At 36.9% G+C, this 24573-nt stretch overlaps 4 protein-coding genes across 6 annotated transcripts; 1 reads left to right on the plus strand and 3 right to left on the minus strand.

Annotated features, from left to right (window-relative positions):
• Nucleotides 1–1328: 1328 nt before the first annotated feature.
• On the minus strand, nucleotides 1329–8961 carry Seipin (lipid droplet biogenesis associated protein seipin). Its single transcript, XM_069507237.1, has 9 exons — nucleotides 8805–8961; nucleotides 8283–8738; nucleotides 7850–7995; nucleotides 7155–7239; nucleotides 5475–5592; nucleotides 3755–3893; nucleotides 3234–3319; nucleotides 2660–2738; nucleotides 1329–1795 (listed from the first exon to the last, which is right to left on the minus strand). Exons 2-9 carry the CDS (start codon nucleotides 8549–8551, stop codon nucleotides 1728–1730), a joined length of 990 nt encoding a protein of 329 aa, XP_069363338.1. The 5' UTR covers nucleotides 8552–8738; nucleotides 8805–8961; the 3' UTR covers nucleotides 1329–1727.
• Nucleotides 8962–9685: 724 nt separating this feature from the next.
• LOC117993893 (valine--tRNA ligase-like) lies at nucleotides 9686–16205 on the plus strand. 2 transcript variants are annotated; one of them, XM_034981765.2, is made up of 5 exons: nucleotides 9686–10060; nucleotides 10655–10764; nucleotides 11575–11920; nucleotides 12809–12953; nucleotides 13824–16205. In XM_034981765.2, the coding sequence occupies exons 1-5, from the start codon at nucleotides 9826–9828 to the stop codon at nucleotides 15940–15942; spliced, it is 2955 nt and encodes a 984-aa protein (XP_034837656.1). In that variant the 5' UTR covers nucleotides 9686–9825; the 3' UTR covers nucleotides 15943–16205. The 2 variants fall into 2 exon arrangements, with proteins under 2 accessions (XP_034837656.1, XP_069363220.1); XM_069507119.1 differs by lacking the exon at nucleotides 9686–10060 and adding an exon at nucleotides 10177–10253.
• A 512-nt stretch (nucleotides 16206–16717) lies between these two features.
• On the minus strand, nucleotides 16718–20366 carry LOC117993900 (uncharacterized). Of its 2 annotated transcripts, XR_011238186.1 has the most exons (4): nucleotides 19828–20366; nucleotides 18783–19041; nucleotides 18165–18258; nucleotides 16718–18069 (listed from the first exon to the last, which is right to left on the minus strand). XR_011238186.1 is itself a non-coding variant. In XM_034981776.2 (3 exons), the coding sequence occupies exons 1-3, from the start codon at nucleotides 20071–20073 to the stop codon at nucleotides 17975–17977; spliced, it is 600 nt and encodes a 199-aa protein (XP_034837667.2). In that variant the 5' UTR covers nucleotides 20074–20366; the 3' UTR covers nucleotides 16718–17974. The 2 variants fall into 2 exon arrangements, 1 of the variants encoding a protein (XP_034837667.2); XM_034981776.2 differs by lacking the exon at nucleotides 18165–18258.
• A 391-nt stretch (nucleotides 20367–20757) lies between these two features.
• On the minus strand, nucleotides 20758–24375 carry LOC117993899 (macro domain-containing protein CT2219-like). The gene is made up of 4 exons (XM_034981775.2): nucleotides 24039–24375; nucleotides 23449–23541; nucleotides 23061–23136; nucleotides 20758–21872 (listed from the first exon to the last, which is right to left on the minus strand). The coding sequence occupies exons 1-4, from the start codon at nucleotides 24303–24305 to the stop codon at nucleotides 21568–21570; spliced, it is 741 nt and encodes a 246-aa protein (XP_034837666.1). The 5' UTR covers nucleotides 24306–24375; the 3' UTR covers nucleotides 20758–21567.
• Nucleotides 24376–24573: the final 198 nt, after the last annotated feature.

Raw genomic sequence — 24573 nt, forward strand, 5'->3', positions numbered from 1 at the left:
ACCTAGTGGGGGGTCTTCCGGTGCGAGGTCGCCATTCCAGCACCTTGGGACCCCAACGTCTATCGGATGTACGAACTATGTGCCCTGCCCATTGCCCCTTCAGCTCCGCAACCCGTTGAGCTATGTCGGTTACTCTAGTTCTCCTACGGATCTCCTCATTTTTGATCACGCAGCACTGAGCATAGTATAAATTGCCGTTATCGGTACTCTATCACGTTGGGTTTTCGACTTGCTCCGTCGCCCCTTCTTTCAGCCCGCAAAACAAACAGTCGAATTTGAAAGATGACGACTTGCGCAGGTCATAGATAAGAATTTTAAAAAATATTATTCAAATAAAATAAAATAAGAATTAAAGTCCAGCTGAAATAAGTCGAGCAAATTGCTAATGCGCGTGGCCGTCATTTTAGTGACGTCAGCACTAGACTGAAGTTTCGAGCTGATGGTATATTTTTATGTCGACTGACGTCAAAATAACGTCATTTCGATGTTAATGAGACATGGTTTCCAGCGCAACAGCAATTTGCGGGACTTTATACAATGCTAGTCATGCCTCGTATTCAGATTGGACTGTTTTGAATGGACTACATTTGATTAGTTATCTATGGTAAATGGTTGTTCATTATTGCTCATGGTATACCTACTTTTAATAGTGTAAACGGGTTTTCGCGAGAAATAAAACTACATATTATTATATTCTATTCAAAATAAAAGCTATTACTATTAATAAAAAGATTTTTATTTAAACCTTTGAAAATTATAAAAGAGTATAGATATAAAAGTTAAAAATGGGAGCCTCCATCCATACTAATATTATAGATGCGAAAGTGTGTCTGTATGTCTGCTAGCTTTTCACGGCCCAACATTTTAACAGATTTTAATAAAATTTGGTAGGTACCTACAGAGTTAAAATACATCTCGGGGACGGACATAAGCTACTTTTTATCCCAAAAAATGAAAGTTCCCACGGGATTCTTATAGGCTCATCCGTTTAACCGATTTGTATGAAATCCCGGAAATTGACATAGGTAAAACTTTTTATCCCGGAAAAGCATTTCCCACACGGGATTTTTAAAAAACCTAAATCCATGCGGAGATCATCTAGTTAAAACTATTTAATTTAATTTTGGGTTCTAGTTCAACTACCAAATACAGGTTTGTAACTCATTTCATCTATGAGCTCAACACAGTGGCGGACAGACAGACAGCAGTGACATTAATGGCCTCCGTTTTACCCCTTGGGTACGGAACCCTAAACTTAACACCATTGCTCCCCAAGGGGTAAACTTGTGTCACCATATTTCTGGGTGGTTAAAATAAAAAACTTGAAACAATGTATAACGAGTTAATTTATTTTATCCCAAAATAAAATTAATAACTACGTTAAAATTAATAAAACTTAAAATAATTTGTACAACATTTATTTAAAGCTTTGGTCACACCAAACGCCCCCCGGTCAGCGCCAAGTTTGGTTTGATCAACCCTCAGTACTTTGGTATGGCAGATACAGACTCTAACTCTAACTTGTCCCTTGCCGTCATGTTGGCAGTATTGCAGTTCACGCAATAATAAACCCTAAGCTCTAAGGAAGAAAGCGAACAAAGCAATGCTGCCAACATGACAAGTTTTTTATAGTGAATGGTCTGTAGTAGTGTAGTAACTGTGGTGTTATCACAATTAAAATGTTACATATACTTACTATTCTAGATTACTAAATAAGTATAAACAGTCTAAGTTTTCTTCTCTAAGCGTTGAAATTCTTCTAAAAGTGATTCTTCTTCTATAAAAGGAAACGAATCTGAAAGAAAGATTTTTTTCAATCGATATGAAAAAGCTCAATTCAAATCTATATAATTATATAAAATTCAAAGTCCTGACTGACTGACTGACATATAATATATCAACGCATAGCCTAAACCGCTGGTCGTAAAGACATGAAATTTAGAGGGTCTATTCTTTGTAAAGAGTAGGTATCCACTAAGAAAGGATTTTTCGAAATTTCACCCCTAAGTGGGTTAAATGGGGGATGAAAGTTTGTATGAAAGTACGTCATTTTTCAAGTTATTTGCATGAAAATTGGTATTTTCGTTTTCTGTCACAAATGAAGAAATACGTGTTTCAGGATTTTTGGAAAATTCGCCCATAAGGGTGGTAAAATTGTGTAGTCCACGCGGACGAAGTCGCGGGCAAAAGCTAGTTCAGTATATTCTATTTACTAAAAACCGAGTCGGAAAGGTTCTCTACCATCGTACAGTAAATAACACTTATTGAAAAATGTTTGTGATGCAACCATAAGCTCACGGTTTTCGGATTTTTCTTTACTTTGTAATAATATAAGACATTGCTACCTGCCAAATTTCATGATTCTAGGTCAACGGGAAGTACCCTATAGGTTTGACCGGTCTTGACAGACACGACAGACAGACAGCGAAGTGTTATAAGGGTTCCTTTTTTCCTTTTGAGGTACGGAATCCTAAAAAGCGGTGATATCCTAGTGGTTAAGATGTCGGCCTCCTAGTCGGCGGTCTGGAGTTCGATCTCGCGCAAGTCTGCCAATCGGGGCGGCCTAAACCTCTGAAAGGAGACCTGTGCTTGGTAGTAGGCCAGTGATGGGGTGAATCGTGATGATGATGATGATGAATTTGAATCTAATAATAGGTACCTTCTCGTTCCAGTTTCATTTTTGAGATTATTTTTGTGTTGTCATCTTTTTCTGTTTTCACCTCAATTCCTAGTTTTGTCTGGAAAAAAAACAATAAAAATGAGAATCCTCCTTTTTTCAAAGTCAGTTAAGAAAGAAATATTTTTTGTTACTTGAATCTGCAAAGGCAATAAAAATATATTAATCTTTTTTTTATTCAATTAGAAGTTAGCTCTTGACTGCTATCTCAGCTGGTGGTAAGTGATGATGCTAAAGATGGTAGCGGGTTTACTTGGTATGCCATGTTATTAAAACTATACCCATTATCGGTTTCTACGCGTCATAGTACCGGAACGCCAAATTGCTTTGCGGCACTTTGCGGCTTTACCGATAGGATGGTAACTACCCAGAGACAATAATTGTCCAAATTGTCCCTGCCGGGAATAGAACCCCGAACCTCCCACTTATAAGATCACCTCACTCATCCCTGCGCCAGAAAGATCGTCAAAATTTTCTATAGCACAAAATTTTGAATTCTTGCAAATTGCATTTTTATTGAACTTATTAAAGGTTAAAAAAAATGAAAAAAGGTTACCTTCAAAAATTCGGGTAAGCCATCTTGCAAATGATACCAGCTCAAGATGAATATTAGTGTCACCACAAATAAGTTTGAGCAGATACCTGAAAAAAAAAACAATCATTATTTAAAATTTAAATTAATAGTCTGTAAATAGTTTGTTGTGTTACAAGGGGCCAAAGTGATATTTTATTCCACGTCGCCATGGCGTCCTACTGGAACTGTTAGGGCTCTATACACAGATATATACAGATATGCAACTAGTGTGACCCCCTCAGTCCCTATCGCTCTAGCAGATTTTCTTACTTGTGAAATGTCATTCCTTCTACACTTCACGTTGTTTGTCAAGATCTCACGTACAAATACATTTTGACACACGAAAAAAAGTGGCCACGGTGATAAGGACATCATTTTGTCACGTTCGTTCCAATAAGAGCCTTAATGCATTTAGCTATCTCGCTTTAACAGTAAAAGTCACATTAGAGCTACTCTACTACTAAGGTATTTGTTCTGTGGCTCTATATTTGATACTGTCTTACCAATAAGCGCGGACGATTTAGGCCAGTAATACATGGCGTAACGTAGACCCGTGAAGTGGGCCTCGATGTGTAACTCGGACGAGAACACTTGCACGAACCTTGACTGCAGTTCCACGTATGCATCTGTTACTGGCCGTGCCTAAAAAATTCATCATACTGATCAACCCATCTCACTACAGAGTACGGCAGGAGTCATGTACAGTACAGTACGACAATCTCGCGATCATTGCTGTCAAACGTCCGGCTAGAGTGACAGCAATAGCCACAAAACCACAGATATGCAAATAGCGTGGCCCGCTCAGTCCCTCTCGCTCAAGCAGAGGTGAAATGTTATTCCTTCTATTTAACGTTCGCTTCAGCTATTGTAGCCTAGTATATTGGCTTTATATACCAAGAATGTATACTGTACGGCAATACGTATTTATAACCATTTACCGTCGCACAGCTATGGAATGAACCTCAGATCTTTTAGAAGTTATTTATTTAATTTTCTACTAAATAAAACTTATTATAGTGTAAATGACTTTTTTAATGACAAATTTTAAATAATGCATGCATAGAAATAGACATTTGAATTATTAAAAACATTTACATGATGAGTGATGACATAACAATATTAATGAAATTAGATAATTTATGAAGATAATTTAGAAATAATTTTGCACGCCATGCTTGGCAGGATATGTAACTGATTACCTAACTTTTAAGACCCCATGTAAATAATATACATGTACCTACCATATCTGAGCAAAATAAATAAATGATTATGATTATTATGATTATGATTATACTGCAACCTAACATTGCACAATAACTTCAAAAACTAAAAACAAAACAAATCAATTATTTCTTTAAAATACTCGAGTCAACATAACCTCACTTCACGTTGTTTGTCAAGATCTCACGTACATTTACATTTTGACAAACAAATAAAAGTGGCCACGGTGATAAGGACAAAAACAATCATTTTGTCACGTTCTAATAAGAGCTTAAATGCATTTAGCTATCTAGTTTTAACAGTAAAAGTCACATTAGGGCTACTTCTAAAGGTATTTGTTCTGAGCACAAAACAAAATAATAATAAGAAGAAGAGAGAGAGACAAATGAACTGTTGCATTGCTACTGCTGTCGCGTTGCTGTCGCTACTGCAACGTTTTACGTAATCACCCCGCCGGTCTCCTCTCAGAGTGAGAAGGGTTTTGTCCATGTGCGGATTGGCAGACTTCACACATCTTTGAGAACATTATGGAGAACTCTCAGGCATGCAGGTTTCCTCACGATGTTTTCCTCCACCGTTAAAGCAAGTGATATTTAATTACCTAAAACCCACATAACGCCGAATAAATAGAGGTGCGTGCTTGGGATCGAACCCCTAACCTCCGATTAGGAGGCGGACGTCCTAAAGAGCTTCCAACACGGTCAAGCACGTAGATTTTTGTTTGAGTACATAAAACCCATTTTATCCTCGACTTAAATATCTGCCCTCGCCTTCGGCTCGGGTAGACAACAAGGTACAAAAAGTAGCCTGTGTGTTAATCCAGGGTATAATCTATCTCCATTCCTAATTTCATCCAAATCTGCTCTGCCGTTTTTGCGTGATTGAGTAACAAATATCCACACTTTCACATTTATAATATTAATTAGGATTAGGATTGTACAATCTACTATTTAATATTTTAAATATGATTGCGATGAATACGTTTTTTGGAATCATGGTTACCTGATCGTCTTCAAAGTCGCTAAATAGTTCGACTTGTAAGAACTGCTTCTCTTCGTTGACGCCCGACACTAGCAGCGGCGCGTAGACCAATGTGCGCATCACTTGATGTAACCGCGATCTGAAACAAGCACGATTGCAGTTTTCTTGAACCATAGAATATTGAACAGTATAATAATAAATAATAAATAAATCTTTATTTAAAGCAACTAGGGCTCAGTTGTTGGTAGATAATTTTAATTCTTAAATAACTATTGGCCCCGATTCTCTAGTCTCTCTCTAAACTAAATTTAGAGTATCTGCATCCTTTTCTTTTTACTAATGCTAAAAAAGGAACGGAACATGACTTTCACATTTAAAGACTCTAAATTTTAGTGCACAATACAAATTTAAACAGTAGGTCGCGAGTGCGTGCTAAAATCACGGGTTTTACCATCTAAAAATTAAATTTAAAACTGTCAAACTGTGTCTGTCCTTTTCATATTACATTAGTAAGAAGAGCATGCGAATACTCTAAGGTTGTGGTCAGAATTAGCCCCATTGTTAGTAATAAAGTAGGGGAAAAAGAAATGATTTAAACATTTACAATAATTACTATTGTGGCCACACCAACACTTGAATAATGTGTTCAAGCATTGGTGAGTCCGTCTTACTTGCAAACATGTTGAGGATGCGGTTGGTACTTGAGCGCAGCCTTGTCAGCGGTAATGATGACTTCTTCCGCATTACGGCAAAGAAGTCATCAGTGCGCTCCTCTGCGAACATACCTGACGCTGAACAAAACCGTGGCAAGCCCAACAGCATCCTAAACCCATTATTATATTGCACTCTTAGGGTGTCTATGGCCTTCTTCGAATAGTTGACCCACAGGCCTCCCGAGTAGAAATTTTACATGTATAAGTCCCGCGAATTGCTATTGCGCTGGAGCCATGTCTCATTAACATCGAACTGACGTCATTTTGACGTCAGCCGAAATAAAAATAGTCCATCAGCAAAAATTTTTGTACTGGTTGCTCGAAACTTCAGTCTAGTGTTGACGTCACAAAAATGGCGACCACGCGCATTAGCAATTTGCGGGACTTGTACCTTACATGCTGTAGGCTCACTCCACAAACAACTTTTATGATTTTGCGGGATAAAAAGTAACCTATCCATTCTCCAGTTCTCTAAACATACCCATACAAAAAAAACCGGCTAAGTGCGAGTCAGACTCGCGCACCGAGAGCTCCGTACTGCCATCGTATTTTTTCGACATTCTGCACGACAAATGTAAAGCTATAATGCACAAAAATAAATAAAAATCTGACTTTAGAATGTACCTATAGGTAAAGCCCTTTCATATGATACCCCACTTGGTATAGTTATCTTACTTTGAAAGTTGAAAATACTAATTATTTGTTCATGAACAAATTTTAATTTTTTTTTGTGATGTAACCACAAATTCACAGTTTTCTAATTTTTTTCCCCCTTATAATTTTTTGTTATAAGACCTACCTACCTGCCAAATTTCAAGATTGTTGGTCAACGGGAAGTACCCTATAGGTTTCTTGACAGACAAACAGACAAACACAGACAACAAAGTGATCCTATAAGGATTCCGTTTTTCCTTTTGAGGTACGGAACCCTAAAAACGGTTAGTAGTTTGTATGCATGCAGTATAAAACTCTGGTGAAAAAGACATACCTGTGCCTGAGCATGGCCGATCTGCAAGACGCCGACACCAGCGCGCCGCCCGCCGCGCGCAGCTGTGCACACACCATGAACATGCCTGCCACAATCATTTAATCTAAATATATAAAAGGAAAAGGTGACTGACTGATTGACTGATCTATCAACGCACAGCTCAAACTACTGTAGGGATTGAGCTAAAATTTGGCATGCAGATAGTTATTATGACGTAGGCATCCGCTAAGAAAGGATTTTCGAGAAAGGAGATTTGAAAATTCAACCCCTAAGGGGGTGAAATAGGGGTTTGAAATTTGTGTAGTCCACGCGGAAGATGCAAGCATAAGCTAGTGTATTTATAAACTCAGAATTTTCCCCTTTCATTTTACATCTTAAGAAAAAAATTCAGAAACCCCTCACTTTTTTGGATATACCAAAAATGAAGAAGTATGTTTTCAGGTTATTGGAAATCCCACCTCCTTGTCTTAGTCTCACAAGTTTTATCAATTTTTTAGCAGAAAGGGCAGGAAAGTTTTTTTTTGTTAAAAGAATATCAGCCAAATTTATCATGCCGACTAATACTCCCCTTTCCCCTCTAATTAAGCATAAACCTTGTGTTAAGAATAGGTACGACAATAGTGCAATGGGTAAGGTTTGAACCAGCGACCTTTCAGTCCGCTCCTTTAACCGTTGAGCTATCAAGGCTCGATTACCTATATCTTTATTGATCTGTGATTCTGGCACCTCCAGTATGAGCTTGATGCGGTACGGCTGGGCAGCCATCAGCATCTGACTGCGCTTTGTGAGTTGCACATGCGCTGATGGGAATGAACACACACCCATGTTCTCATCGCATGACCTGGAATTATAGGCACAAAATATATCCACTAGGCTATCGCTTCTGTACAATAATAATTTAAGTTGTACAGTACGCAGCTGAAAGTAATGTAGATCAACCTTTAGAAGGAGATAGCAGATTTGTAGAGCGCTGTCCCTGTGGGTGAGGTCGACAAAACATCATATAGGTATGAGTGACAGAGACAACGCTCTACAAAGCCGAAATGTCATTCTAAAGGCTGATGTGCATTAATTTCTGCCGCGTACTGTATATTGTTGATTGAATATGAAATGTTGTAGTCAACTTACTTGAACTGCAAATGTACAGGCCTCACGTGCGTGACATTAGGCATGTATGTGTAATAGAAAATCACGTACAAAAAGATAGAAATCCACAATATAGCCGATAAAAACACCAACACTATTGCTGCTCGATAAAGTAACTCTTTTACACTCGTTAGACCTTCGTTAGTCTTTTTTTTATATCCTGTATACTGTTCGGAAACAAAAACTTCGATAGGTAGACGCACAAAATCACGGAATACATTAAAAGGGTTCATATAACTAAGAATAGCCATTTTTGTATTTAATTTGAACAAATAGCATTTATTCCAGTTTGTTACCACTTAATCGCTTAATAAACGGTCAAGGAAACGGATCTTGGATTGCATTTAAATATTTGTGGCGTAGATAACGTTGATAATGCGATTGTTTTGTGATAATCTCTGTTCAATGTTCCGGGGGGCAGAGTTGACTGATAAACATCTGTAACAATGTGATAAAAAGCGAAAGCGCATTTGGAATTAACTAAAACTATATGAACACACATACACTATTATGAAGCGCTGTTATACTATGTGTAATAAGCATCGTAATTACACAAATACTTTTCTTTGTCTCAAAAATACATAAAATAAGATTCAAGAAAACTAAGGAAGGCACCGGACAACAACAAAAAAACTTAGACATGTCATTTTCACAGATGATGAGATGACTTTGACCGACAGTCGACACTAATTGAATGACATCTACTTTTAGTGTTTCCACTTTTAGGGATTTCGCCCCATTTCAGGGTGAAACGCCTGATTTTAAGTAAGGCTTAGCGCGTTTGATAATAATTTTATGATGATGGAATTTTGGGCAAAATTAAACTTCAGGTGGTAACTACTTAGTTAGTCCATTTTTAAATAGTATTTTGTACTTTTTTTATTTTATCAAAGGACGTAGGCTCGAATAAGCAGAACAAAAAATTATTATTTATCCTCCGTTGCAGTATAAAAGCGTAGTTTAGTGTTTGAATACGTAACTAACTATACGATTGAAATATCGAAGAATCTTTAATAGTAGTACTATAAAAGCCCGAAAAACTCTTTTTGACTTATGCAGTTTTAGCAAAAAACCAAGTTAAATGTTACATAATTTGAACAAAACAGTCATATTCAATCAATATTTTTGAAATCAACACTTTATTAATTTTATATGTTAACTATCTAATGATATATTATCCATTAAAAGCGTGAAATGTTATTCTAAAAATATAAATAATAATTAGTTAACGTGAATAAATTATTGTTATGTCCCCTGATTTATCAGGGTATTTGAATGTTTTTTTAAGTAATTTAGGGCGAATTCCTACAAATACTAGAGTAAAACTAAAATCGGAAGTGGAAATACTGCTCTATGGCCAATGGTCAAAACTCAAATCTCAAAGTATCTGTCAAGTTGATCAAAATCTTATCAAAATCGATCAAAATTATGATTGTTTTCTTCTATTAATATTTAAAATGTTTTACAAGTATGTACTTACGTTAAATTATTTTTTAAGTGAAAAGTATATTCAAAATTGGTAAAAATGATTGGCCGTAACATTCCAATGTTTAAATTGTCAAAAAGATACGTTTGTAGCTCAACTAGAATTGTGAAAAAGCCGAACTTATCATTACCAGCTTATAAGCCGGAATTTGTCGAAAAACGCAAATATGATGAATGGGAAAAAAAAGGAATCTTTGTGGCAGACTCTCAGAGTGATAAGCCTGCGTTCAGTTTAGTGTTACCACCGCCTAATGTTACAGGAAAACTCCATTTAGGTTAGTTCCAAAAGATTCACAATTCTTGAAACGCTATTAAAACTAGTCTCTATAAGCCTATAAACAAAAAACTAGCAACAACCGGTGATTGCACTCTTTGACTCGTCAGATAAGAAACAGAAAGCATAGTTTTATTTGTATTTTGTAAAGATTTGCTTGCATTTTCATTCTAATCCTTTATTTACCTTTTACAGTTAGTTTTTTTCTATTTTCTATTCATATTTCAGGGTCCTTGAATATTGTGTATATTTTGAAAAGTTTATCATTTAACTACTTTATTAAATACTAGCTCATGCTCCCGACTTCGTCCGCTTGGACTACAATTTCAAACCCCTATTTTACTCCCATAGGAGTTGAATTTTTGAAAATCCTTTCTTTGGATGTCTACATCAAAGAGTATTTTTTGCATGGGTATAGTTATAGACCTGGAGAGTGACATAGGCTACTTTTTATCTCGGGAAATCAATGAGTACCCACAGGGTTTTTAAAAATCTAAATTCACGCGTACGAAGTCGCGGGCATCAGCTAGTAATTTAATAAAGTTACATAGAAGTTATAATACAAAGAGTAAAGGCTAAATGATTTTAATTTTAGGTCATGCTTTATCATGTACAATCCAAGATGTGATCGTCAGAAGAAAGAGATCAATGGGTGTAAATGTGTTATGGGTTCCAGGCATAGACCATGCTGGCATAGCTACTCAGGTAACCTTCTACTCTTCTAAAAAAATCGGCCAAGTGCGAGTCAGACTCGCGCACTGAGGGTTCCATACTATAGTTGTATTTTTGACATTGTGCACAATAAATCGAAAACTGTTATGCATAAAAATCTGTTTCAAGCCCTTTCATATTATGATATCCCACTTGGTATAGTAATCTTACTTTGAAAGTTGAAAATACCGATTATTTGTTCATGAACACATTTTTTTTTGTGATGTAACCACGAATTCACGGTTTTTCGGTTTAATCCCTTACTTGTGGTATAAGACGTACCAATACCTAGGTCAACAGAAGGGAACTATAGGTTTTCTTGACAGACACGGCGAACAGACAGACCAACTTTTTTCCTTTTGAGGTACGGAACCCTAAAAACTGCTGAGTTGCTTGCCGGCTCTTCTCAGTAGAATGTGTTTTCCGAACCTGTGGTAGAGTATTGATTTACATATCATAAGTTGCACATGCTATCCTATTTATGCCTAATAGCAAAATGTTTTGTTTTATTTTATACAAAACTTTTACAATTTTACAGATTTCCTCATGATGTTTTCCTTCACTGTTAAAGCAAGTGATATTTAAATGCTTAAAACGCACAGAACTAAAAAGTAGAGGCGTGTGGTTCCTAACTTTTTGGGTATGTGCATTATGTATATGCAAAAAGTATTCTATTTTTAACTGACTTCCAAAAAGGAGGTGGTTCTCAATTTGGCCCGTTTCTTTTTTTTATGTATGTACATTGTACATCGATTTTTTGTAAGGCTGTGAATTCTGGACCGATTTGCAAAATTTTTTTTACAGGGTGTAGTAGAAAAATACCTGAAAACTACACAAAACATCAACCGTCACGACATAGGCCGTGAAGCATTTATCAAAAAAGTGTGGCAATGGAAGGAGGAACATGGCAACACCATATGCCATCAACTAAGAATACTCGGCAGTTCCCTCGACTGGTCTAGAGAGTTATTCACTATGGACAAAAACCATACTTATGCTGTGAACAGTGCATTTATTGAGTTATTCAAAAAAGGTTTGATTTATAGAAAGAAAGCATTAGTAAATTGGTGTAATGCCTTGAACTCGACTGTATCAGATATTGAAGTTGATAATTTGAGTATAAACAGTCCAAAGGAAATCAAGTTACCAGGTGACTAAAACATGGTTCATGCAAGTTTTATTCATACACCAGTCATCATGATCAACCCATCACCGGCTCACTACTGAGCATAGGTACCTAGTTACAGTACGCAGCAGAAAGTAATGTACATCCGCCTTTAGAATGAAATTTCTGCTTTGTAAAGAGTCAGTCTCAACGACAGAGACACCGCTCGACAAACCTGCTATCTCCTTCTTAAGGTCGATGTACATTACTTTCTGCCGCGTACTATACCTATGCTCACTAATAGGAGGCGAACGTCTCATTCACTAGTCTTTTCCGCCCGATCGGGCCTATTATCATAATAATCGCCGTCCAATAGATGTCCACTGCTGGACATAAGTCTCGGCAACTTGGGAACCTATATTTTCGTAAGTGTCCGGTCTGGTGGGAGGCTTCGACCGTGGCTAGTAACCACCTTACCGACAAAGCCGTACCCCCAAACAGTTTAGCGTTCCGGTACGACGTCTCGTGTAGAAACGGATAAGGGGATAGGTTTAATAAAACTGCCATAACTCCAAGTTGGCCCGCTTCCATCTTAGACTGCATCATCACTTCCCACCAGCTGAGATCGCAGTCAAGGCCTTACTTGTAATCGAAGAAAACAAGTGCGAGTCGGATTCGCACACGAAAGGTTCCGTACCATCTTACAAGAAGTAACACTTCCTAATTCTTTCACTTTTAATTTTCAAGGCAGCTATTTTGGAATTTTTATTATTGGTTGTTATAGCTCCAATCGAAATACATACTCTGTGAAAATTTCAATTCACGGTTCACGAGATACAGCCCAGACAGACGGATGAACAGCGGAGGCATAGTAATAGGATCCCATTGGTACCTTTGGGTACGGAACCCTAAAAATAACTTTTCTTTGCTTAGGTTACGACAAACCGGTGAATTTTGGATTAATATACAACTTTGCATACAAAATACTAGGGAGCGATGAAGAGATTGTGGTTTCCACGACCATGCCTGAGACTATGTTGGGTGATACCGCAGTCGCAGTTCATCCTGATGATAACAGGTAAACGATACACTATCATCATCAAGTGAGAGTGACTCTATCAAACGTCTTGTAGTAGAGGGTACCCACGCGATCATCATCATCATCAACCGATAGACGTCCACAGCTGGACAGAAGTTTCTTGTAGGGACTTCCACACGCCACGGTCTTGCGCCGCCTGAATCCAGCGGCTCCCTGCGACGCGTCTGATGTCGTCCGTCCACCTAGTAGTTGGTCGTCCAACGCTGCGCCTTCGAATTCGAGTTCGCCATTCCAGCTCCTTGAGAGTTGAGACCCCACCGTCTATCGGTTTTCCGAACTATGTGCCCTGCCCATTGTCACTTCAGCTTCGTAACCCGTTGAGCTATGTCGGTTACTCTAGTTCTACGGATCTCATTTCTCATTTGATCACGTAGAGAAACTCCACGCATATCTCTCTCCATCGCCCGCTGAGTGACTGAGTTTTCTTATGACGCCCATAAATGAAATGAAATGAAATGAAATGAAAATCTTTTTTATTCGTATAAACTTTTACAAGTGCTTACGAATAGTCGGATGCATCTACCACTGGTTCGGAATGCCTTTCCTGCCGAGAAGAACCAGCAAGAAATAGTTAGCGACCATGTTATAGATCACTATAAAACCTATTTAATTTCTAAATAATATCTGTCCCGGCTGTACTCACGTGTTTAGTCGACGTTAGCCCGACTAGTTTCGAACCCATCCGGGGTCCTTTTTCAAAGGAGTCCAGTCGCGCACGCGCCGCGGTTTTGACTTCAGTCAAGTACAAACGGGCTAACGTCGACTAAACACGTGAGTAAAGCCGGGACAGATATTATTTAGAATAGAAATCACTCACGGTAGTTTAAAAGCTATTTAATTTCATTTCAGGTATAAACATTTGCGAGGCAAAAAGATACTCCATCCATTCAGAAGTACCGGAATTCCAATTATTTTCGACAATTTCGTCGACATGTCATTTGGTACGGGCGCTGTAAAAATTACACCCGCCCACAGCAAAGTCGATTATGAAATCGCAAAAAAACATAATTTACCACTACTGCAAGTTATAAGTGAAAATGGCTTAATAATAAATTCTGGAATTTTTGATAACATGAAAAAGTATGACTGCAGAGAAAAATTACTCCAAGAAATGAACGATTCGGGAATCCTCAAAAGCGTAAAACCTCATCAAATGACTTTGCCCATATGTAGTAGAACGGGAGACGTTATTGAATACTTACCGAAAGAACAATGGTTTTTGTCGTGTAGCAAACTAAACAGAATAGCAGCACAAGTCGTTTTAGATAAACAGCTAGTTATAGAACCAGAAAAGTTTACTAAAAACTGGCTAAATTGGACCAGTGATGACAGAGATTGGTGTATATCCAGACAGCTATGGTGGGGACACCAAATACCTGCGTACAAATGCTGCGCAAATAACAATTTAGTGTGGATCGCTGCAATGGATGAAGATTCTGCTAAAATCCAAGCTTCTAAGATCCTTAGAACTTTGCCAGAACATATAACAGCTGAGCGGGATACAGACGTTCTTGATACTTGGTTTTCTTCGGGGATTTATCCCTTTGCAAGTTTAGGGTGGCTTGAACATCAACACAATGATAGTTACAGCAGATTTTATCCCTTAAGTTTGATGGTTACTGGACACGATATTCTAGGGTTTTGGGTGCATAGAATGGTTATCTTAGGTCTAGAATTAACCGGGCAGTTACCCTTTAATAATGTTTTGTTGCATGGAATCATATGCGATAGTAAAGGAGCTAAAATGTCTAAAAGCAGAGGAAATGTTATAGACCCGATTGATGTCATAAATGGTATTACACTAGATGGTTTGAAAAATAAAGCTTTAAATATGCACAAAGATGGAATATTGAGTAAAAGTGAATTAGACAAAGCCGTTGCTTATCATAAATCTAATTTCTCAACAACAAACGGCATACCAGAATGTGGGGTAGACGCATTAAGATTCACGCTTCTATCCCAAGATATCAAATCGCATTTCGTTAATTTTGACGTCTACCAATGCCACGCGAACAAATTGTTTTGCAACAAAATCTGGCAAAGTATAAAATACATGCAAATTTCTTACGACAAATTAAAAAATATTAAAGATGAGATAACTATCAAAGATCTAACTCATTTCGATAAATGGATTTTGAGTAGATTATCTAATATGGTTGAAAAAGTTAATACCTCGATGGATGCTTATGAATTCCATATAGCGACGAAATCTTTAAGAACTTTCATATACAATGAATTTTGTGACGTTTACTTGGAAGCTACGAAACCAGGTTTTGATGGTGATAAACCGAAAATAGGTTATGCTCATGCGCAAACTCTATCAGCAGTTTTGAATGTATCCTTGCGATGTCTCGCCCCATTTATGGTATACCTTACAGATGAACTAATTCCGAAAATACCCGCACTTGAAAAAAACATTATACACAATTTTACCGACATTGAAAACGATTATTACGACTTTCCAAAAACCGATGATTTTAAAGTTTGGCGAAACGACGATTTAGAAATAAAAATTAACAAAATTCTTAATACTATCTACCTCATACGAGAATTAAAAGGTTTATACGATATGCCTAACAAATTGAAGCCTTTGGTTTTTGTTAAAACAACTAATGAATCATTGGTAGACGATATTCAAAATAATATGAACATTGTACTTAATCTATCCCGAAGTGCAGACGTGATATTTAATAAGGAACCAAACAAAAATTGCGCAAATGCTATTATAGACCAAGATACAGAAATAAGTGTCGAAATTATAAGTAACAATATGGAAGATACAATGTTATCAGCTAGAAATAAATTGCAAAAGAAAATAAAGAAATTAGAGCAAAGTCTAATGCAGTACGAAAATAAAATGTCCAGTGTTCATTATGTGAATAGTGTACCTGAATGGACGCAAATTTTGGACAAAGAAAAGCTATGCGTAAAGAAAGAAGAACTAAGACGATTACAAAGACTGATTTAGGTTACGAGTACTGATGTATCTCTATCCTCGTTAAGAAGTTAGTAGTGCTCTCTGTTAAGAACTTCCTTTTGATCAATCAAGCTGCTTGATGCGCCATTTAATTATTAAGTATTTATTTATAAGTAGAAAGTAAATAAAATATAACACTTTATTTAAAAGAATGGTTTGAATGAAAGTTCTAAATATAAAAAATAAAAATAAATATACATAAATTAATATTGTGATTTGGCATAAAAATAAAAGATTTTTAAAACAAACCATATATTTATTTCCTTTCAAATGACTGATATGTGGTGGTGCCGATTTTTTTTGGAAAAGTTCTAGGTATGTGGGTACCTAGAACTTTTTTTTAGATTTCTAAGTAGCTATAGTCCTAGCATTTGCTTGTGTTTATGTCGTATCGGTATAAGTAAAGCAAATATGTGCGTTTGCGCTTGATTGGTCCGACAGGCACGCACACTTACGCAATGAGCATACTACATAACTACAAGTTTACGCGCGCTCGTGAATTGTAAGAACTATAGGTACCTATTATGCGTACAAAATGACTTTTTACGCGCCACTTTAACTTTGTGTCAATTGTCAAGTCAAAAGTACCATTTTAGTAGATTTTAAAGGTAAACCGTACTTTTGACATAAAGCTTATTTTTGAACGGAGCGACAATATTTCAGCCAATCATAGCGCGCGTCCGTCCGCTATTGGATGTTGCCTATGCGCCATGTTTTGTACGCGCGAATCAGGAACGAGATAGCCTCTGTTGTTTTTGTGTTTAAAGTCTTTACTTCAAGCAATAAGGTATGTATTTCATTGGTCAACTTTTCTGCACAAACGAATTTTCCCGATGCTACTTATAAAAGTGGTAGTACTATACTGTGTGGTTCTTATTTTCAACAAATAACAATAAAAAAGTAGTATTTTTCAAACCCTCAATGTATATGCAAAACTCAACCTACGCCTACGACGCGGCATTGAACCCACGGCACCTTACTACGCAACGTTCGTTGACTACCAGCGTTAGTCAGATGTTTTATTTGCAATACAATGCGAACTTTTTAAAAATACAGGATTTTTAATTTTTTTTTCGCTTTTTTGTGGCATTTAATCAGTAATCATCAGTAGGTATTCATCTGTCTTGTTTTTGCTAGTGTTCTTATAACATCCTGTACATATTATTTCGGAATTGAAATCGGGGGTATTAGGCAGGGGGACGCCCGCACGTCACCCGCGCTATCCCGCACCAGATTAGCGCGGGGGCTGTGCAGGTGGTCCCCAACCTGATCGCCATCTCGACCTGTGGCGTACTTTATGTTCTTCTATAAAAGAAATCCTTTGGATCATCGCCTAAACAGTAAATCTATGGTGGATAACCATTAAACTCAGTACAAACTAAAACTTTTTAACGAAAATATATCAACATCTAATAAATCTACCTTTTGTCTCTCACATACATAGATTAAAGGAAAACTACAGAAATGTCTAAATATACCTCATTATTCAGTCAGAACTATACATTTCTTCTCATCATCACTTGCCACCAGGTCTTGCATTGCAGCCAAGCGCTAGTCTATAAATTTAAAAAAAAAAACTAACCTGAAAAAGTAGATAGACTACTTGGCTTCACCAGATGAAATGTTTAGAACCTTACTTCTATCTATTCGTTTCCTTTATTCTATGCACGTTGAAACTACTTTCACAAAAAACTTTCAAACAATACCAAACTCAAAATATACAAACAATATTAAAATCTAATTAAAAATAAACACCCTAATCAATTCTCACTAAATCCATCCATCCTAAGGCTGAGATCTACAGAGCGCACTTTGACTTTGCTCAGACTTAAGATTGAGTTAAAACGAGACAGATTTATGTGAGAGATATAACTCTGTTTTAAGTCTAAGCAAAGTCAAAGTGCGCTCTATAGATTTCAGCCTAAGTCGTGGGCATCACAAGTTTTCTATAAATTTTTAAAACCTTTGCTAGAACGTATCTAAATGGAACATATCAAATTATCTTAATTATTTGTGCTTAAAACTATTTATTTTCGATTACATCTTTTATTTGCTTGCATTTTAAATATTTTCTTCTTTCCCTTTTCTTTTTTTTCAGTTTTCCAGATTTGGCAGCTTCTGCAACAAATGGAACCATAAGCAATTTCACTCTCACCAGTGACATTGTGCCAGATCTTTTTTCCATGCACATACAAACTGCAGCAACAACTTACTGCGTCAGTTTTCCCACTAGATTTCAACATGGGGCTGTTCAAGGGGCGGATGATCAAATTCCTGAAAGCCTACACATCAGCAGTTCCTCTGGTGCTGCAAATGTTCATAAGTGGTGGTAATCACTTAAAAAGTGACCTATTGCTTGTTAGCTCCCTATTTATATTAAAAAATAAACCGGTCAAGTGTAAGACGGAAAGGTTCCTTTTTAGGAGTTCCGTACCCCAAAAGGAAATCTATATAATATAAAAATGAATCGCTAAATGTGTTGCTGATCGCAAATCTCGAGAACAGCCAGCAACCGATTTCGCTAATTCTTTAAAATTTAATTAATTTTTTAAAATTTTAAAAATTTGAATCGACTGTTAGGCGGAACGAAGTTCGCCAGGGCAGCTAGTACTATATAAGGATCACTTTACCTGTACATTCTAAAACAGATTTTTATTTGGTTTTATGCATAATAGTTTTTGATTTATTGTGCAAAATGTCGAAAAAATACCCGAGTACGGAACCCTAGGTGTTCTAGTCTGATTCGCACTTGGCCGCCGTTTTTTTCTTTAGATATGGAACTCTGAAAATACAAGCAGAGAGTGCCTTGAAGTATAAACAAAGATACTTACTTGCTTCTACTTTCTGTTTGTTTAATAAAAGCGTCTTTCTCTCTATCTCATGCAACTTGACATGCTTGACCAAGTTGAACAGAAACTTGAACCTCTGTGAGCACTTAGCACATGCATACATCATGTCTTTTTCCTTGACTATGTTTTGGTGTAAGTGAAAGGAAGAATTGGAGAATGTCTCCGAATGTTTTATAACACCGCCGGGTAATATTTCTAATGTTGGCCAACTGTCTGGATTTGAAACGACAAATTCGGACGTCTGAAAATAATTAAAGTAATTTTAGTATTTCTATAAAATCGATATTAATCCATACTATAACATTATAAATGCGAAAGTCGCGGGCATTATCTAGTTATATTAAAATAAATACGAAAGTGTGTCTGTCTGTCTGGTAGCTTTTCACAGCCCAACAGTTTAACAGAGTTAGCTTACATCCCGGGGAAGGACATGGAAAATTGGAGTTTCTATGGGATTTAAAAAAAACCTAAATCCACGAAAACGAAGTCGCAGGCATCATCTAGTATTATTATACATGCAAAAGTGTGGCTGTCTGGCTGTCTAACTTTTAGCTACCTATTGGTTACACCATTGATATTGGAAGAGCCACACCCCTGAGTGTTAAACCGATTTTGTTTAAAGGCACAGAGATAGCTTGCATCCCAGGGAAGGGCATAGGAAGAACCACTTCTTTCATTGCTTACTATTTATATTAAAAACACAACAACATCATTCATGAAATAACACTACTTAATTTTTGTGTGATGTAACTACAAATTCACGGTTTTTGGATTTTTCCCTTTACATATTGTGCTACAAGACAAAACCTACCTGCCTGCCAAATTTCATTATTCTAGGTCAACGGAAAGTACTCTATAGGTTTCTTGACAGACAGACAACAAAGTGATCCTATGAGGGTTCCTTTTTCCTTTTGAGGTACAAAATCCTAAAAACTAACATAGACTGCTAAAAAAGTAAGCTTTCTTTAGCTACAAGTACTATAGGCTGGCATAAGTCTATGGCTGGCATAGATATATTTATATTTACCTTGCATTCATCCTGACTCTCAATGAAGTCTTCAACTTCCTCAGAGTGTATCGACACCATACTCCCTATATTGGAGTCTTCGTCATTAAATACGCAGCTATAATCGTGGTCGATAATACTGTTTACATACGGAGACGTATCGCGGACGTAAACATCAGAACTTCTATCTGGCTGCACGTCCTCCATTCGCACTAAAGTTACGTTTTCCAGATCTTCATTACACTCCAAATCATTTGTACAGGACATTCTCGTTTTATTTCAACCACTACAATACAAAGGGCAATTTTGTTATGAGTTAATAGCACAGAGTACTTTTTTGGTTAATATATACAATCCTAAAACTGGTATTTTTTGCACTATTCTGGTTACGTAGAGTGAATGAAAGTGTTAAAAGAATATATATACGTATGCAATGCACTATTTAAGTATTAGCTCAACATGGATTTAAAACGAAAATTGCATTTAATTTGATTTAATTAGATACAAAATTGGTTATCTTTTTGATACATCGCATTAGCCAACACAGACCAATATTTAGCCAAAGAGTATATAAATTATAATCACCACCGACCAGAAATAAAAGATAATCACAGATTCTATCATTCTACCAATTTCCCATTATTTTTTTCTATTTTAACTCTATGGCTCAACTGTCAAAGGGTTCACCCATAGATTAATTATTGGTCTCGCTCGTGGGTTCACCCTTAGATGAATGTATACTATCTCTATGGGTTCACCCCCTTGGATGAATAATTGGTTCACCGTGGGTTCACCCCTTAAAATAAGGACTAAAATCTTAAAATCCTACCAAAATATGAAAGACAAGTTAAAATGGCAGGAGTCATTTTTTACGGACTGTAGGTACCGTACCCACTTATTAGGAGCTTGGGCAATATTTATTATTAAATCAATGAAACAAAAACGAGTAAATAGTTTTAACAATTTAATTAACTGCATGATAAAAATGTTTTAGAAAATTAAAAAAAACCGCCATACATACTATACTAAGGTCATTACGAACGTGCGAACTGGGTCATAAAATGGTCATAAATCATTTTTATCCAACCTCTCGCTCGCACTTACAGGCCTTATGGAACTGGAACCGGATGCTCGGTTGTTGGGTAACAGTAAAAAAAAAGCATTTGTCTATAGTCTGTAACAGGTTCTAAAAAGCGCCCATACTTTTTACCTGCGTCTACTACCTGCGTCCAAACGGTAAGTATCCCTTTATCGATAACGACTTCTGCGACATTCTTAAAACGATATGATCGTATAGTTTATAAATTTATAATTTTGCTTTTTAAAATTTATAATTTTAAGTTGTTAATTTTTGTAAGTATGTTTATGTTAGTTTGTACTCGTATTTTAATTAGTGTAATTGGCTTTATGGCCGTTCTAATTAAATAATAATAAATAATAATAATAATAATAATAAATAGTTCTTGCATTTCACGAGGGCGAGTGGCTTATGCTTGTGTTTAAGTCGTATCGGTATAAGTAAGGTACAGTAAATGTGTGCGTTTGCGAGTGCTTGTTCGCGACTGATGGGTACGACATGAACGCTCATTTACGCAATGCCCATGTATATGACGTAACCACAAGTAAAGTTCACTCGCCTTCGTGAATTGCATGAACTGTAATGATTTATGACCCCGTTCGCACGTTCGTAATGGCCTTAGTATATAACAATGTGTACGTGTACATTACACAAACATGAAATAGAGCACCTGTACCTTATAATTAGTAATTACGTTCATGAATAGGAAAGTACATTTGCATTAAAGTCTCGTAGATATCCACATCAATGGGCATAAAAGTACAGAAAATAATTCTTTCCATCTTGCTATTGTTTTCTAGGAATTTCCTCGCGGTAGATAAAGCGATGTGCGCAGCGAGGCGGTTAGGGAACCCATATATTCCTGTGGATATGCATGGAAAGGCTATGGATCTTATGTTATATTGAGATGCATATGCAAGACTTTTTTCATAACATGATTTGAGATTCGGTGCTGACCCGTTTTGAGGTCCAACAGTGTGGATGACATCTGAAAAAAATAAGATTATTAATAATATACTCATGCAAAAAATCACGTTGATCCGTTGCGACGTGATTGAAGGACAAACTAATAAACCAACGAACAAACACACTTTTGCATTTATATAATATGGGTAATGATTTTTTGAAGAAATTATGTTCACTAATTCAAAAGTTATTAAGACAGACAGATAGATGGCCAATGTGCAAATACACCCAAGTATAAGTCGGTCGGTAAGCTATGATAGCCTAGCGGTTAGGACGTCCGCCTTCTAATCGGAGGTCGGGGGTTAGATCCCGGGCACACACCTCTAACTTTTCAGAGTTATGTGCGTTTTAAGTAATTAAATATCACTTGCTTTAACGGTGAAGGAAAACATCGTGAGGAAACCTGCATGCCTGAGAGTTCTCCATAATGTTCGCAAAGGTATGAAGTCTACCAATCCGCACATGGCCAGCGTGGTAGACTATGGCGAAACCCCATCTCACTCTGAGAGGAGAACCGTGTTCGTAGTGAGCCGGCGATGGGTTGATCATGATGATGATGATGATGATGATAAGTCGGTCGCGGGGCCGCCATTTTAGTGACGTCAGCACTAGACTGAACTTTCGAGCTGATTGTATATTTTTACTTAAATATACGTGAAATGACGTCATTTTGATGTTAATGAGACATGGTTCCAGCGCAATAGCAATTAGCGGGACTTATAGACTGACATCTCACACTTGCTCAAAAAAAATTACCTCCAATAAAATTAAATATGCTACAGACATCATCATTAACACTTAATATAGACGAAAGTTTGTATGTGTGTGTGTATGTTTTTTACTCCTTTATGCAAAAACAACTGGACGAATTTGGCTCAAATTTGGAATGGAGATAGATTACAACCTGGTTCAACACATAGGCTACTTTTTATCTCGGAAAATCAAAGAGTTGACAGGAGATTATGAAAAACGTAAATACACAAGTCACATGCCTAAAGATATTTTTTAAAACTGTAGGTATAGTTCTTGCATTTCACGAGTGCGAGTGGCTCATGCTTGTGTTTAAGTTGTATCGGTTATTAAGTTGCTTGCTCGCGACTGATTAGTCCGACGTGCACGCACACTTACGCAATGTCCATGTATATGACGTAGCAGCAAGTAAAGTTCACTCGCCTTCGTGAATTGCAAGAACTGTAATAGTAATACATACACTTGGCAGGTAAATTGTATCCTCCAGTGATTCTAGCCTCTCCTGTAGGACATCCACCTAGGGTGTTGCATTCTTTCTGCAAGCATTTGAGAATTTGTATTTAAATAAAACCGGCCAAGTGCGAGTCAGCCTCAAGCAACAAGGGTTCCGTACTACAGTCGTCTTTTTTCGAAAATTGAAAACACTAATTTTTAGTTCATGACCACAATTTAATTTTTTTTGTGTGATGGAACCAAAATTCAAACAAAAAAGTGATTACAGCAGCCCATTAACATTTGCCAAAGGAATCGCCAATATGTAGCCGGCCTTTTAGTAATTTTTTGGTCCGCCGAGTGAATAGCCCCATTTATTAATGGCGCCAGCCCCTCAATTATTTATTTTTATTTACCTGTAGCAATGGTCCAGCAGCTCTATGTATGGCTCCGTCGACTCCCCCTCCAGCTTTTAAAATTGAATTTGCTGCATTTACAATAGCATCAACCTACAATTAATTAAAACAAGGTTCCATTATGGAAAACTGCCAATAAATAGTTGAATCGATCATTTCAAAAACCACATAAGTCAAGTTTTTCTCAAAAATACTTTATTTGGTGCAAATGCTTCCTTAAAGTTAAACCGTTTTATCAGAAAAGAAAGAAAGAAAGAAAAGTTTATTTTAAAAGTTGCCAACCTGGGCCTATGGCGCACAACTGTGGGGTAGTGCATGTGACTCCAGCCTTAACATACTACGAATGCAAAATATAATTTTACGTTCGATCGCTAACACGCTGTGGTTTATAACAAATGACGAACTCCATCAGAACCTGAACGTAATATCAATAAAGGAGGAAGTTCGGGGGCTAGCGAAACGCTACAAAGAACGGCTTCTGATGCATCCGAATCCACTAGCCACCAGGCTCTTAATTGAGGACTACCCGAGACGCCTAAAGAGGAAACGTATTCTCGACCTCGCTTCTTGGCGTAATACATAAAAATTACCTCCAACTTAGTGATATCGCCTTTAAAAATAGAAACCTTATCGGCAAGTTCCTTATTCTTCTCCGTATCTATTTTTATCTTACGAAATTCCGTAACATCTTCAGCAGTGGGATTTTTTGCCTCCAAACCTTTGTTTTCAGCAAAATATTTACACCAAGAGTCCACCCTATTCAAAATAATATAATCATCGGATTTATATAACTTTCTTTTTTCCTCTATAGGGAAAGACATTATACGATCTTTTTCAGATTCCCATTCCGTGCTCATTCTCACTACTGAATAAAAACAACAACTCTTCTTGAAACTAAAGGCTATTTTATAAATTCTTTGGAGACTTCTCACATATGTTAAAAGTACTCTGTGCTTCTCACAACCGGCATCACAGCTGATTTATTTCATTTATTTCACTTATTTTTACCACAGAGTACATTATATACCCAGATTTTTACCACAGATCCCTATATACTAGAGTTTTTAACTAGTACCTATGTATTCGTGGACCGTGGTTACGACCATAGATTATCTACTATATGGT

This window comes from Maniola hyperantus, chromosome 25 (genome assembly GCF_902806685.2).
Source record: "Maniola hyperantus chromosome 25, iAphHyp1.2, whole genome shotgun sequence".
In the NCBI taxonomy this organism is placed as follows: domain Eukaryota; kingdom Metazoa; phylum Arthropoda; class Insecta; order Lepidoptera; family Nymphalidae; genus Maniola; species Maniola hyperantus.

What these genes read in the sequence shown, in the direction of transcription:
- LOC117993893 (XM_034981765.2), top strand. Translation starts at nt 9,826, where the DNA reads ATGATTGGCCGTAACATTCCAATGTTTAAATTGTCAAAAAGATACGTT. An exon ending in TACAGGAAAACTCCATTTAG is followed by an intron (nt 10,061 to 10,654) that starts GTTAGTTCCAAA and finishes TTTTAATTTTAG; the next exon opens with GTCATGCTTTATCATGTACA. An exon ending in ATGCTGGCATAGCTACTCAG is followed by an intron (nt 10,765 to 11,574) that starts GTAACCTTCTAC and finishes TTTTTTTTACAG; the next exon opens with GGTGTAGTAGAAAAATACCT.
- Seipin (XM_069507237.1), bottom strand. Translation starts at nt 8,551, where the DNA reads ATGGCTATTCTTAGTTATATGAACCCTTTTAATGTATTCCGTGATTTT. An exon ending in TCGGCCATGCTCAGGCACAG is followed by an intron (nt 5,593 to 7,154) that starts GTATGTCTTTTT and finishes TGCTTGTTTCAG; the next exon opens with ATCGCGGTTACATCAAGTGA. An exon ending in GCTTACCCGAATTTTTGAAG is followed by an intron (nt 2,739 to 3,233) that starts GTAACCTTTTTT and finishes TTTTTTTTCCAG; the next exon opens with ACAAAACTAGGAATTGAGGT.
- LOC117993900 (XM_034981776.2), bottom strand. Translation starts at nt 20,073, where the DNA reads ATGTCCTGTACAAATGATTTGGAGTGTAATGAAGATCTGGAAAACGTA. An exon ending in AGAGTCAGGATGAATGCAAG is followed by an intron (nt 19,042 to 19,827) that starts GTAAATATAAAT and finishes AATTATTTTCAG; the next exon opens with ACGTCCGAATTTGTCGTTTC. An exon ending in CAAACAGAAAGTAGAAGCAA is followed by an intron (nt 18,070 to 18,782) that starts GTAAGTATCTTT and finishes CATTTGTTGCAG; the next exon opens with AAGCTGCCAAATCTGGAAAA.
- LOC117993899 (XM_034981775.2), bottom strand. Translation starts at nt 24,305, where the DNA reads ATGAGCACGGAATGGGAATCTGAAAAAGATCGTATAATGTCTTTCCCT. An exon ending in GCGATATCACTAAGTTGGAG is followed by an intron (nt 23,542 to 24,038) that starts GTAATTTTTATG and finishes AATTAATTGTAG; the next exon opens with GTTGATGCTATTGTAAATGC. An exon ending in ATACAATTTACCTGCCAAGT is followed by an intron (nt 21,873 to 23,060) that starts GTATGTATTACT and finishes TATTTTTTTCAG; the next exon opens with ATGTCATCCACACTGTTGGA.